Source organism: Monoraphidium neglectum, assembly GCF_000611645.1.
Source record: "Monoraphidium neglectum strain SAG 48.87 unplaced genomic scaffold scaffold02033, whole genome shotgun sequence".
In the NCBI taxonomy this organism is placed as follows: Eukaryota; Viridiplantae; Chlorophyta; class Chlorophyceae; order Sphaeropleales; family Selenastraceae; genus Monoraphidium; species Monoraphidium neglectum.
The window spans coordinates 1-10,797 of NW_014011595.1; the positions used below are offsets into that span (position 1 = coordinate 1).

The 10,797-nt window shown below is 60.7% G+C and overlaps 1 protein-coding gene across 1 annotated transcript; it reads right to left on the reverse strand.

Annotated features, from left to right (window-relative positions):
• Positions 1–173: 173 nt before the first annotated feature.
• Positions 174–8,031, reverse strand: MNEG_9707 (hypothetical protein; the record flags this gene model as incomplete). Its single annotated transcript, XM_014041821.1, has 15 exons — positions 174–297; positions 606–808; positions 1,111–1,179; positions 1,484–1,654; positions 2,036–2,096; positions 2,269–2,429; positions 4,288–4,439; positions 5,118–5,199; positions 5,418–5,596; positions 5,894–6,063; positions 6,341–6,494; positions 7,047–7,106; positions 7,345–7,504; positions 7,745–7,823; positions 8,018–8,031. The coding sequence occupies 15 exons, from the start codon at positions 8,029–8,031 to the stop codon at positions 174–176; spliced, it is 1,839 nt and encodes a 612-aa protein (XP_013897275.1).
• Positions 8,032–10,797: the final 2,766 nt, after the last annotated feature.

Here is a 10,797-nt window from a genome sequence, read left to right on the forward strand (position 1 = left end):
GGGTGGGGCGGGATGGGGGTGGGGGCGCTTGAGGGGGGCGGAAACATGGCTTTCAACAAGACTGCCCCTGAGGTCCCTTGAATCGAATACTAATTGAGTATTGTAGTAATCTACGACTAAGGACAGGGTGACAACCGGACGACCCCTGAGTGAAGCAATGCAAGGGGGGGAAGCTAGAGCCGCGATGATGAGCGGCGCTCTCTAGGGCGACGGTCAGCAGGGTGCCCCCTCACCTCGGACACGGGGTGGTGCGGGGCGACGGGGATGGGGGACAGGTTCAGGTTGCGCAGCACCTCGCTGGGGGGGGCGGGCGCAGGGGGCGAGGTCAGGGGAGGTGGGTGTGTGTATGTATGTGTGTGTGTGTGTTACGGGGGGTTGGGCTGGTGGGTGGTTGCTAGCATTGGGATCAGTATGGATCATAGATACGAGGACAGGCGGCGTTGAACGGCAGGGTCTCAACCGGCAGCCGAGCTCGGCATCAACACCGGCTTTGGGGCTAAGCCCACCTAATCGCCACCCGTGTCGCCTCCACAAGAAATACAGCAGACCCCCTCATGCCGGCACTGCATCCGTGAAAACATTATCCATCAACCAATCCCCCTCACTTGATCCAGAAGATGTTGACCGACTCGTCAAACGCCTCAAGCAGCACCGGCTGCGGCGTCGCGTACGCGGGCGGGCCCGGCGGCAGCGTGGAAAACATGACGATCCCGAGGTATGCTGCGTAGAGGCCCCACAGGGCGGCCGCGTTGAGGGCCGGCTTGAGGTTTGCGGGGTTGGCCGCGGGGCCCAGGGACCGGATGAGGGGCTGCGAGAGCGGGGAAGGCGCAAGGGGGGAGGGGCGGGGGGGGGGACTGGGAGGAGGGGGATCACCACAAAGGGTGGGCGGGCGTCGGGTCGCAGTCAATGTCACAAGTTTTGCAGGTGTCGGGGTCGGGGTGGCGGGAGGAATCCAAACTGTGCTTTGACTTGCAGGTGGGAACGAAGCATAGAGGGCGCAGGCAGAGCGCGGATCGTGGTGGTGAGGCGGCCGGAAGCCCGGGGCGCGGGATCCCTCCCGAATCTGCACGCCCCCTGCGCCCCACCGCGCCGCCCCCCGCCCGGCCGCACCGTCAGCGAGCCCAGCAGCTGCAGCGTGCTGTCCCCCGGCTTGATGGAGGGCTCCACCACGTCCCGCACCTGGCAAGGGGGCAATACGGTTCAGAAAGCGGGTATGACTGAGGCAAGAGGGGTTGGCGGTGAGTGATAGCTACAAGAGAGGTGTTCAAAGGGCAAGGCGGTCAGGGCAGCCTTGGGACAGCGGCCGGCCTCAAAACATATTTTAGGGGGCCATGCCGCAGCTCGGCGCCTGCGGGATTGCGCTCTTGACTTCCGAGCCGGGCCGTGGCGGCGGCGCACAGAAGTCCAACATGCAGACACCCGCAGATGCGCGCCAGCTGCCCAGGAACGGGCGCCCGAGCTCTCCACTGTCACTGGTGCTCACGGAGACGATCTGGCCCCTCTCGTTCACGCGTATGAAGGAGCAGCCCCGGGAGAAGGGGAAGAAGACGCCGTCGCCGCACTCCACGTGCCACTGCACCCCGGCCCTGAAGGGGTCCCCCTCCGTGATGTCCTCGATAACAAATTTGAGGTCGTCAGGGGCGTATTTGCGAACCTGTGCAACGTGCATGAATCACGGTCGGCAGGGCAGCGGTTTCGCGTTGCGCCGCCCTCCGGCCCCTTTCAGTCCCATCCCTCTTCATCCGCACCCCCGCTTTTCAGCGCCCCATTCCCACGCTCGCCGCGGCGGACATGGGCAGCACAGCGGCCCAAACCGCCGCATTGGACCGCTGCCTGCCAGGCGCTGGCCGGGGCCGCGCTTGCTCCGCTGCGGGCCGCTGAGAACGCCTGGGCCCGCGCCGCCGGCCACCGCTCTGCTCCGTTTCCATCGCTGCTTGAGGCCCAAAAGGGCACCCTGCACCCAGGTGCTGGGCCGTCACAAACATGCACCACAACCATGGTCCCTGGAAGCGGACGGCCGCCGCGTTTTTTTCACCTTCTCCAGCCAGGCCATCACGCCCTCCCGCCCCTCATGCGGCTCCTCATACACCAGATCACTGCAGCAGGGGGTTTTCCAAGGGTGGCAGCAGGTCTGTTTCAGCTGCTAACACAAGGGCGGCTGGAAAGAGGCCCTGTGCTGGTCAAGTCAGTTGGGGACTTGGGAAACTCAGAGAGGCACGGTGTGCCAAGCGCAGGGGCGCCGAGGGCGGCATGCTGGCGCCGACTTACTGGTAGCTGATGTCATCGGCAATGAGCGATTGAATGACATCCAGGTCCCGGGTGTTGTAGGCCTCGTAGAAGCGCCGCACCACTGCAGATGCCTGGGGCACCGCGGCGCTTTCGGCGCTCGACTGGGCCGCTTGCTGCTGCTGGGCCGCGGCGGGCGGAGACTGGGCGCGACCGACGAGAGTTCAGGGGTTAGTGGGGGTTATGTGCGCGGGCGTGGGGGATAGTGCATATGTGACCTGGCCGTCCGTGGGCGTGTGTATGAGCATGCAGCGCTGCCACAACAGCACAGAGCCCGCCGCCACAAAACGGTCTTTGCATCTGATGCAGCAAGGCGCGAACATCCACATTAGTGACATAGATATAATCGACACGCAAGCCTGACGGCATAACTGATGGCCCATTCGCAATCAGCGCTCAGACTCTTCAGCTGTGTTGCGCACCAGAGGCCTTGGCACCCTGCCGCTCATCCATGCGCCGTGTCTGATTAACGAATTATTTGATCTCAGTGCATTGATTTGTGAGCGCGCTAGGGACTGCATTGTGCCGATCTGGTCTACGACACAGTACCTGGTTCCCACACTGTTCTGATAGCAGCAGCCTGGCTGTGATAAGCCGGAGCAATCACGTATGACAGCACGTCGGTGAGTGGGGTTGGTGGGCTTTGGCTAGGCAGCAGCACGGTGCCCGTTGTCACCAGGGTCACTGCAGGCGGCCGACGCTAGGCCAGGCATAGTACTGACCCGCGCCCCACCAGACGCGGCATGTGTGTATGGGAGCATCAGAAGTTCCATGGGTAACATACCAGCTGGTTATCCTGAGAATCACGGTAGCTTGACACATTTCACCACATCGCCGCGGCGCCTGCACGCGTGAGGTCAACGCGGACCAATTCTGCCACCTCTTGGTGTCCGTACGTTCACGCGCGCACATGTGTCGTCGACTAGAATCAGCGGCGTGGGATTCAGTTGGCAGGTGCGCCAGTTACTGCAAGCAGGGGTGATGACATGCAACCCGGGATACGTGTTGCACGATACGTGTTGCAGCCCACCGAATGGGGAGCCACAGCCAATAGGCTGGCATGCTTCGACATTCACGCCACGAACCAGGCGCTCTGGCTGACGCAACAAACCAAAAGATCCAAGCACAGCCTAACAGTACTTTGAGGTTTAGAGTATACACCAGCAAAAGAACTGAACCTGACCTTGCTCAAATCACAATCCTGCACAGGATCAAGACGCAGTGCTGCATGGGTAGACGATCGTGGTGCTTTAGACCGCGGATCTGAAGATCAAGGCGCGAGACAGCCCCCAGGTCAGAGGCCAACGACGAACAAGAGACATCGGCATGTACAACGAAATAGCAAAAGGGTGACAACGACCAGCAAACAGGGCTGAAGCATCACGCAGCCACGCAAGGGCAGCTCTGCTTCTACCAATCACTTGACCTGGTGTGAGACCCCCCTCGAGGCTTGTTTTGGACAATGTCTTAAGATTTCAGCATGGACCCAAAAAAGGCAAGGCTGTTTGTGGTCTTCATTTGTTGAGGCAGCAGGGGCCAAACAGGTCTGCATTGGCACAGTCCACGTAAGCAGCTGCACAGTTGATGATGCGCCGCTCCGCTGCGGGTACTGGCACATTAATCTGCAATTGTTCGATCCGGACGATGGATTGGGTGTCATGTATGGAATGTCCTGTTTCTGCCACCGCTTGTGGTGGCGGCGGGGCAGCGAAGAGCGGGTGATTCCTCACACCCATCACCAGCAGCGCCACAGTGAAGAGTGCAAAGGACGGGCTGCAGCTGCATGCGCAGACTTCAAAGGCGCCCAGGCTAGAATTGATCGGCCTGGACACGCCAAGTTGCTTTAGATGGCTCACGGGCCCGCCCGCCCATGGCAGCCCGACTCCCTCAGCCGGGTTTGCGCAGCGGCCCTGGCAAGCCAACATCCCGTCCCCACACGGCCCCAAGCACCGATAAGGGCGATGGGCTCGCGCCGTCTCGTTATTGCAGCTATCCGCTCACCGGCTTTGGCATGGCAGCTGCCAGGTCGCTTGTCATCAGAGCATCCATTGTGTCACCCGACGGGAAGAGGAACGGGCGTTCAGTGAACATCGTGTAATCGTCGCCGCCGGACAAAACGTAGGAGTTTGAGGCCAGGTTGTAAATGACCTTATCTTGGATGGTTGAAGTTGAGCCGTTGCAATGTAGCAGTCTAGCGGCAATCAGCTCAGTGCCTCTGTGCCAGAAACGGATCCCATGCACCTGATGTTTTTGGTTGGAGGTGCAGACATAAGGTGGGGTTGGAGTGGCGGTTGATGGGGTTGGGGTGGCATTTGGTGGGGTGCGGGCATCCTGGCATGGGCAGGGCAAGTGCCCTGCTCAGATAGGATATGGTCAGAGGTGGTGTGCAAATCAAACAGACAGCAGGATTGTCAACACCCCCTCTCCTGAGCCTGGGCAAGCCTTCACCGCTTGAGGCCCTCCCCAGACACTCTCTGCATTATGCACCCAGCATCCCATCAAGCTGTGCAGCTGCAGAGGCAAAATCACTTCACGCACTGCCTCTGGAAGCAGAGGCGGCCACGTGTACCCTGCTATGCACCACCTGCGGGAAGCGCCCTGCGTTGTCCTGGAGGCGTGAGATCCCGTTTTTCAGCGCCGCCCTGAGCTGCACCCCTGACACGGCCTGCACGTGTGCGTGTTTCGCGCGTGTGAAAGCGGCTGTCGACAAAAGACGCAGCAACCAGGCCGTAGATGCAAGGTAACAGACATCAAAAACGTGGTCTGCCAAGGGACTATCTTGGGAGTTTCATAGCAGGTGAGGCGATGGGGGCCCTCAGGATCGCCATGACCTGTCATTGCCACCACCTTGATGGCGAGTAGATTCCCGTAGGGCATGGCCGTGAGCACCTGGCCGTAGGTGACGTTGCCAGCCTGGGCGGAGGGGGGCGGCGGGAGGTGGAAAGCAGGGGCAGGACAGGGCAGCGGCGCCACGCGAGCCAGGCAAGGATGTGTGCAGGGGGAGGCGCTACTCCCAGGGCAACACCACTGCTGATGTATTAAAAATCGTGACAGAAATGCCAGATAAAGCACATGCCAGCCCAAATAGACGCAACATGTGCAAAACTCATCCCATACCCCAAACTGCGCACCTCGATATCGGTCCTGAAGCCGCCGCCGGTGAATAGCCCCACATCCACGGGCCCGAACCTCCCCTCAAACCCCGGCAGCGCCTTGGCGCGTCTGACAAGCAGCGAGGCCATGTAGTCACCGAAATTGGTCTCCTGCTGCCGCGCCGTGTTGCCCGCCACGAGGCGCAAAGCCACTCTGCCTGCGGAGCGCGAGGAGGGGGTGCAAGGATGAACACGTTGGCGCAACCTTCGCACGGCATGGTACGCAAGCAGGCACGACAGCAAGAACTGGGCCTGCACCAGATTTCATAACGCCAGGCAGAGTAACTTGGTGATTCTGTTGAGAAAAGGCTTGACAGGCACCCAGCAGCACGGCAAGCAGTCTCCCCCAACCAACGCTCACACCACCCCACCTGTTAACGCCACCCTAGGCTAAAGCGCAACGCTTTAAGCCCTGAAATTATCTGCAGAACCTGTCGCGGCCGAGCTCCCCTCACCGGCCACTTTCCCCTCCAGCGCCTTGACGGGCCCCGCCAGCCCCCTGATCTTATGCAGAATCGAGGGGTCCTCCGCCACTGGATGGGACGAGTTTAGGCCGCCCAACAGCACAGGGGCAGCTGCCACCAGCTTCTTAGTCACCATGTCAATCTTGAGGCTGCCCAAGTATCTGGATGGCAAAAACAAGTTTAGGCCGAGCTGAGCCGTTGGCTTCTATCCATGCTTTCTCATCAGAGTATATCGAGCTGCTTGAAATGTTACGTGGATGTAGGGGCTCGAAAGCAACACGTGTTGAGATCAGTGGACGCAGGCAAGCCAGATGACCACAGCTGACCCAACGCCAGTCCAAGCAAGCCCACCCGTCAGACATCCCGGCCCCTGTAATGCCAAGCCACCCCTGGCAAGAATCCTGCTGCGCGTGTAAACGCTGGCTTGAACCCGCTCACTTTGAGGCGTAGTAGGCCTGCACCACAGGAACCTCCTTGGGGGTGCAGCGGGCCCGCCCTGGTGTTGTGGCATTGCTGCAAACCTTGGTCTTCACGATTGTGGGGAACAAGCCGGCCGAAGCGTCGCACGCACCCTTGGACACGCAGTCGGCGGCTGCTTGAGGGGGGGGGGAGTGAGGGGAAAAAGAGGTGCGGCACTGCTGTTACTGCGTGGTCAGATTCGTGGCTGCCACTCTGAAAGGTGTTGCGTTGGTGTTTACTGCCGGCCGGCATGGGTTGAACAGTTCACTCTTGATCAGGTATGTTAGGACCCCTTTGAACGAGGGGTGGCGAGTCATGTCGGGTGTCAACCGTTGATGCCATGCGAGATGCAAGATGTGAAATGCAAGATGCAAAGTTCAAGATCCTGCGCGCCTGTGGCGTTCTTGGTCAAGTCAAATATGGGCCCAGGCTTGTTGGAAGTGCTCAGGAATGTGTGGGAGTGCCCTGCATGTCATGGGTCGCGTGCGGTGGGATTTGGGGGGAGGGGTACATCAACAGGCAGAGGAGGCTTGAGGAGTGCGATTTTCCCCGATGCAGCCCTGACACGCCAACAAATGCACATGCATAAAGGACACATGAAGTGGGGGCACAGCTTGGTTGCGTAGTGTTGCACTCCTGCCGAGGTCCAAGGCAGCGCCGAGCACAGCTGCACCGGCTGACCCACCCCCAAGTATAAGGTCAAGTTCCGGCACAGCCTTGGCGGTCTGAAGGTCATAGGAGTAGCCTGGAGCACAACGCGATCAATTGAGGGTGCAGGGGGTTTGAGGGCTATGGTTGCATGCTGATGATGCAGCAAGCTTGTTGTGAATTCAAATGGAACCCCCTGCCCAGCTGATTGCTGTGCACTGCTGGCACCAACCACATCCTACAATTCAGCTGCACACGTTCTTGACATCAAGCCGAGCAAGACGCATCGTCGGGGTTGAGGGGTTACGCCCTGCACATGTATAAATGTTGCTCACCTGTGTGTGACATCCCAATAATGAGGTCGAGGTCTGTGTGAGCCCTTTTCAGATCTGCCACGCAGCGCCTGACGCTGGGGATGACGTCCCCAAACGTCACATTTCCAGAGTTGAGCTGGAGGTACTTTGTGTCGGGGGTGAGCCATCCCAGGACACCCACCTGGCGGTAGTTGGCGTGTCAACAGAGAAAAGCGCTTTGAATTGCGAGTTCGCATGGGTATTGACAATCAGCAAGACTTGTTGTTGTGGTAGTGGAGGGCTTGCACCTACCCCTCCCAGCAGGAGCATGAAGATGTGGGAACGCGGGGGAATCTGGCAACAAGTGAGGTTGCCCTACGGGTCCTGACGGGTCACACTTTGCACGGGGCTGCGGCATGACTGGGGCTGCGGCATGCCGCACCTTGAAGGCTCCCGGCTTGAACACGGCCCACTTTTTGATCAGGCCACGGAGCTCGGGCTGCGCGTTGGTGTTGACGTTGCTGCGCGGCGGGGATTGCACGGGGGCATGCATTAAGCGCTCGTGCCGCGGGGCGCGGAACTTGCCTAAGCTCTCTGAAGGAAGACCCAATCACTGTCAAAGGCAGGCTATTGGCACCCCTGCCTGCTGCCACCAGCAACCTGTGGCAGCTCGCGACCAATCACGCTCCCGCCTCCAAATCGCCCGCTGCCGCACCATGCGCCCAGCATCGGGGCTGTCAGATTTTTGATGTACGCAGCCAAGGTTGCGGCCGGGAAGGAAAACTCCTGCGGCACCAGTGGCGGGGTTTGGGGCGGGGACGGGGGGAGTGAGTTTTTACGATGATGCTGCGCGCATGGCAACAGACGCTGCCGCGGCCCAGCTGGGCTGGCGACTGTTGAAGTGGGCAGCGAGCCCAACGCAAGCGCATGTCTCCCACCCGGCGGGCTCCAGAGGATGTGGCCATGAGCGCATCAAGGGCGTGCGCATGCAGCAGGCTGGGTGCGACCAGCTGCTGCCGCTGCTGCTGCCGCCGCCGCTGCCGCTGCTGCTGCGAGGACTGCGATCACGCCTCCCAGGAGAGTATCACCACAGCTCACGTGGTTGCCGAGCGTCTGGACACGACGCCAGCAGATGAGATCATGCAGCCCGGACCAGGCGCAGGGGAGGTGGGGCAAATGGTCAGTTGGGGCCCAGCCCAACCCCTGCGCTAATCAATCGTCTACGATTGAGCCGATTCGCTCCCATCCTGCGTGCGCTCGCCAACAACACAAGGAAGCGCCGAGGAGGCACCAAGCAGCTGTAGTCCCAGCCCGTCCGCCCCGTCCCAGTCCCAGGGGTAACCTCCCCCCGCCCTCATCACCCACCCACCATGGCGTCCGGCCTGACGATGTTTTGCAGTGCCGCGGTGGCCTGGCCCCTGTACACGACATCCCATAGGGTCCCATCAAACTCGTCCCCTATGTCCTGTTGAGGGGCGGGCGGCAGGGGCGGCCGATGCCCGCGAGCAGCGACGCCTTGGGTGGTGCAGGGTGGCGGGCTTCACGGCGCTCGCTCCCAACGGCTGGCGTGTGGAAATGGAGGGCAGTTTGGTCCGACACGAGTATCTGCAGCCTGGCTAGCCTCCTCCCCCCCACCAAAAAAATGAAGGGGGGGAAGCACAGCATGGGCAAGGGGCTCAAGCGGTGCACAAAGACACCAGGAGTGGGGGTGGGGGGTGGGGGTGTGAGGCCAGCGGTGGCCCACCAGAAATAGAAAGGGTGCGCCGGCTTGCGCGGCCTCCCTCCTGGCCTCCGCGACCGCCGTGGCGACGCGCGCCCAGCCGCCAAGGCATAGGTGGCTGGCGGCCTGCGCGGCGCTGCAGGCAGCGCCGGACGTCCCTGTCTGCTCAATACGGTTGTGAAGGTCTGTAGGGAAAGGTGGGGCACGTTTTCACCGGCGCGGGTTTGGGACTACGGTATCAAGGTGGCGGCGCCAGCTGTGTGGTTGAACAATTTAGCGAGTAAGGCGGTGGGTGGAAAGCTGCGATGCGGGCTGGTGGGGTCATCACGTGCGCCCTCTGGCGCTGTGCAGTGGGATTGCATATGGATTGTGCAAGATGCATAGTTGAGAAGTTGTAGTGGTTTATGTCGGTCACGCGCCCCACACCCTGCTTTGGAGTAAGACGCTGCCCGTTCTCGCCAGTGTCAGTGGCGCGTCTTTGCTGGGGCCCTGGGCGCGCTGTGGTGCGGACGCACCATTGATGTGCGCAATGTGAAGGACTCTCACAGGTATCTGCTCTCTAGACCCAGGCTGTGCTGAGGGTATCATCCTCGAGACGGCCGCGGGCGTCGCAGCAAGGAGCGCGAGCAGCAGAGCGACGGGCCGTGCTTGCGGTAGTGTGCCCTGAAGCCTTGCGCCGCACGACGCCCGCATAGTCAAGAATCTTGTGTAGCACTGGCTCTACTATTTGAGTAATATAGTGGCTGTCTTACATACCATAGCCGTGGCTCCTGACAGTACAATACCGTAGATCGTATGGCGAGGAAGGGGGCGGAGGTTCAAGCTGCACATACGTATACACGATTGTATTATCATTATGAGATTTTCACGGCGCTGAAACATCGTATCATGCTTGTATGCGGGGGCAAATAGTGTGACTGCACATTACTAATGTGGCGGAGGATGACCATGTGAGCAGCGTGAAGCGCCTATGTTGACTTTTGGCGCAGCCCGCCGACTGCCTCCGGCACGGCTTGCTTCTGGCGGCACACAGTGTGGTGTGGTGGGGTCGTCCTTCAATGGATGTGAGATGCACTTGTACTCACATGTCGGCTCTACAGCAAAAGGTCACTCTCACGCAAATCATGCATGTCTGCTGGTGCCGATGCCAGGGATCCGGCATGCGCCTGCCGTTGCAGGAAATATGGAAAGGAGCAAACCCCCAAAAGCAAAACTCTCGTGAGCATGGGGTTGACGGGGTGCATGCAAGCAAGCGGCTGAGTGCGATGGGTTTGCCAGGCACGCGCCAGGGCGCGGCTGCTGCCTTACAAATGCATGTGCTGAGGTGGCGCAGGAAGGAAACCCAAGGGGATGACACGAAAGCATTGTTGGCAGGTGTGCAGTGGATGCCGTCGGCATCATTTGATGCTACCCCAGATTGTTTGACTTTGAATGGCGGCCCGAGCCAAGGGGCGCTGCACTCCAAGGGTGGCCTCGGTCGCTGATGCGATTTCGGCCCCGAAAACATTTGCTTGCCATCGCTGCGTTGATTGATTATTGAGTCCCCGCACCCGTGCGCCTTGCGGATGTCCTTGGCCCCAAGCGGCTCGGCCGGCTGGCTGCGCCAGCTGTGCCCTCGCCGCCCCACCGCCCTCTCACTCCCCCACTCCCAGCAGCGCTGAGTATGCGTTGACCAGGCGCGCCGCGGCGGCCTCGTCGCGCCTGCGTTTTTTTTCTTGTATCTTCCGGTATAGGTACTCTCCCCTGCTCAGCGACGGCCCTGCGTACTTCTCGGC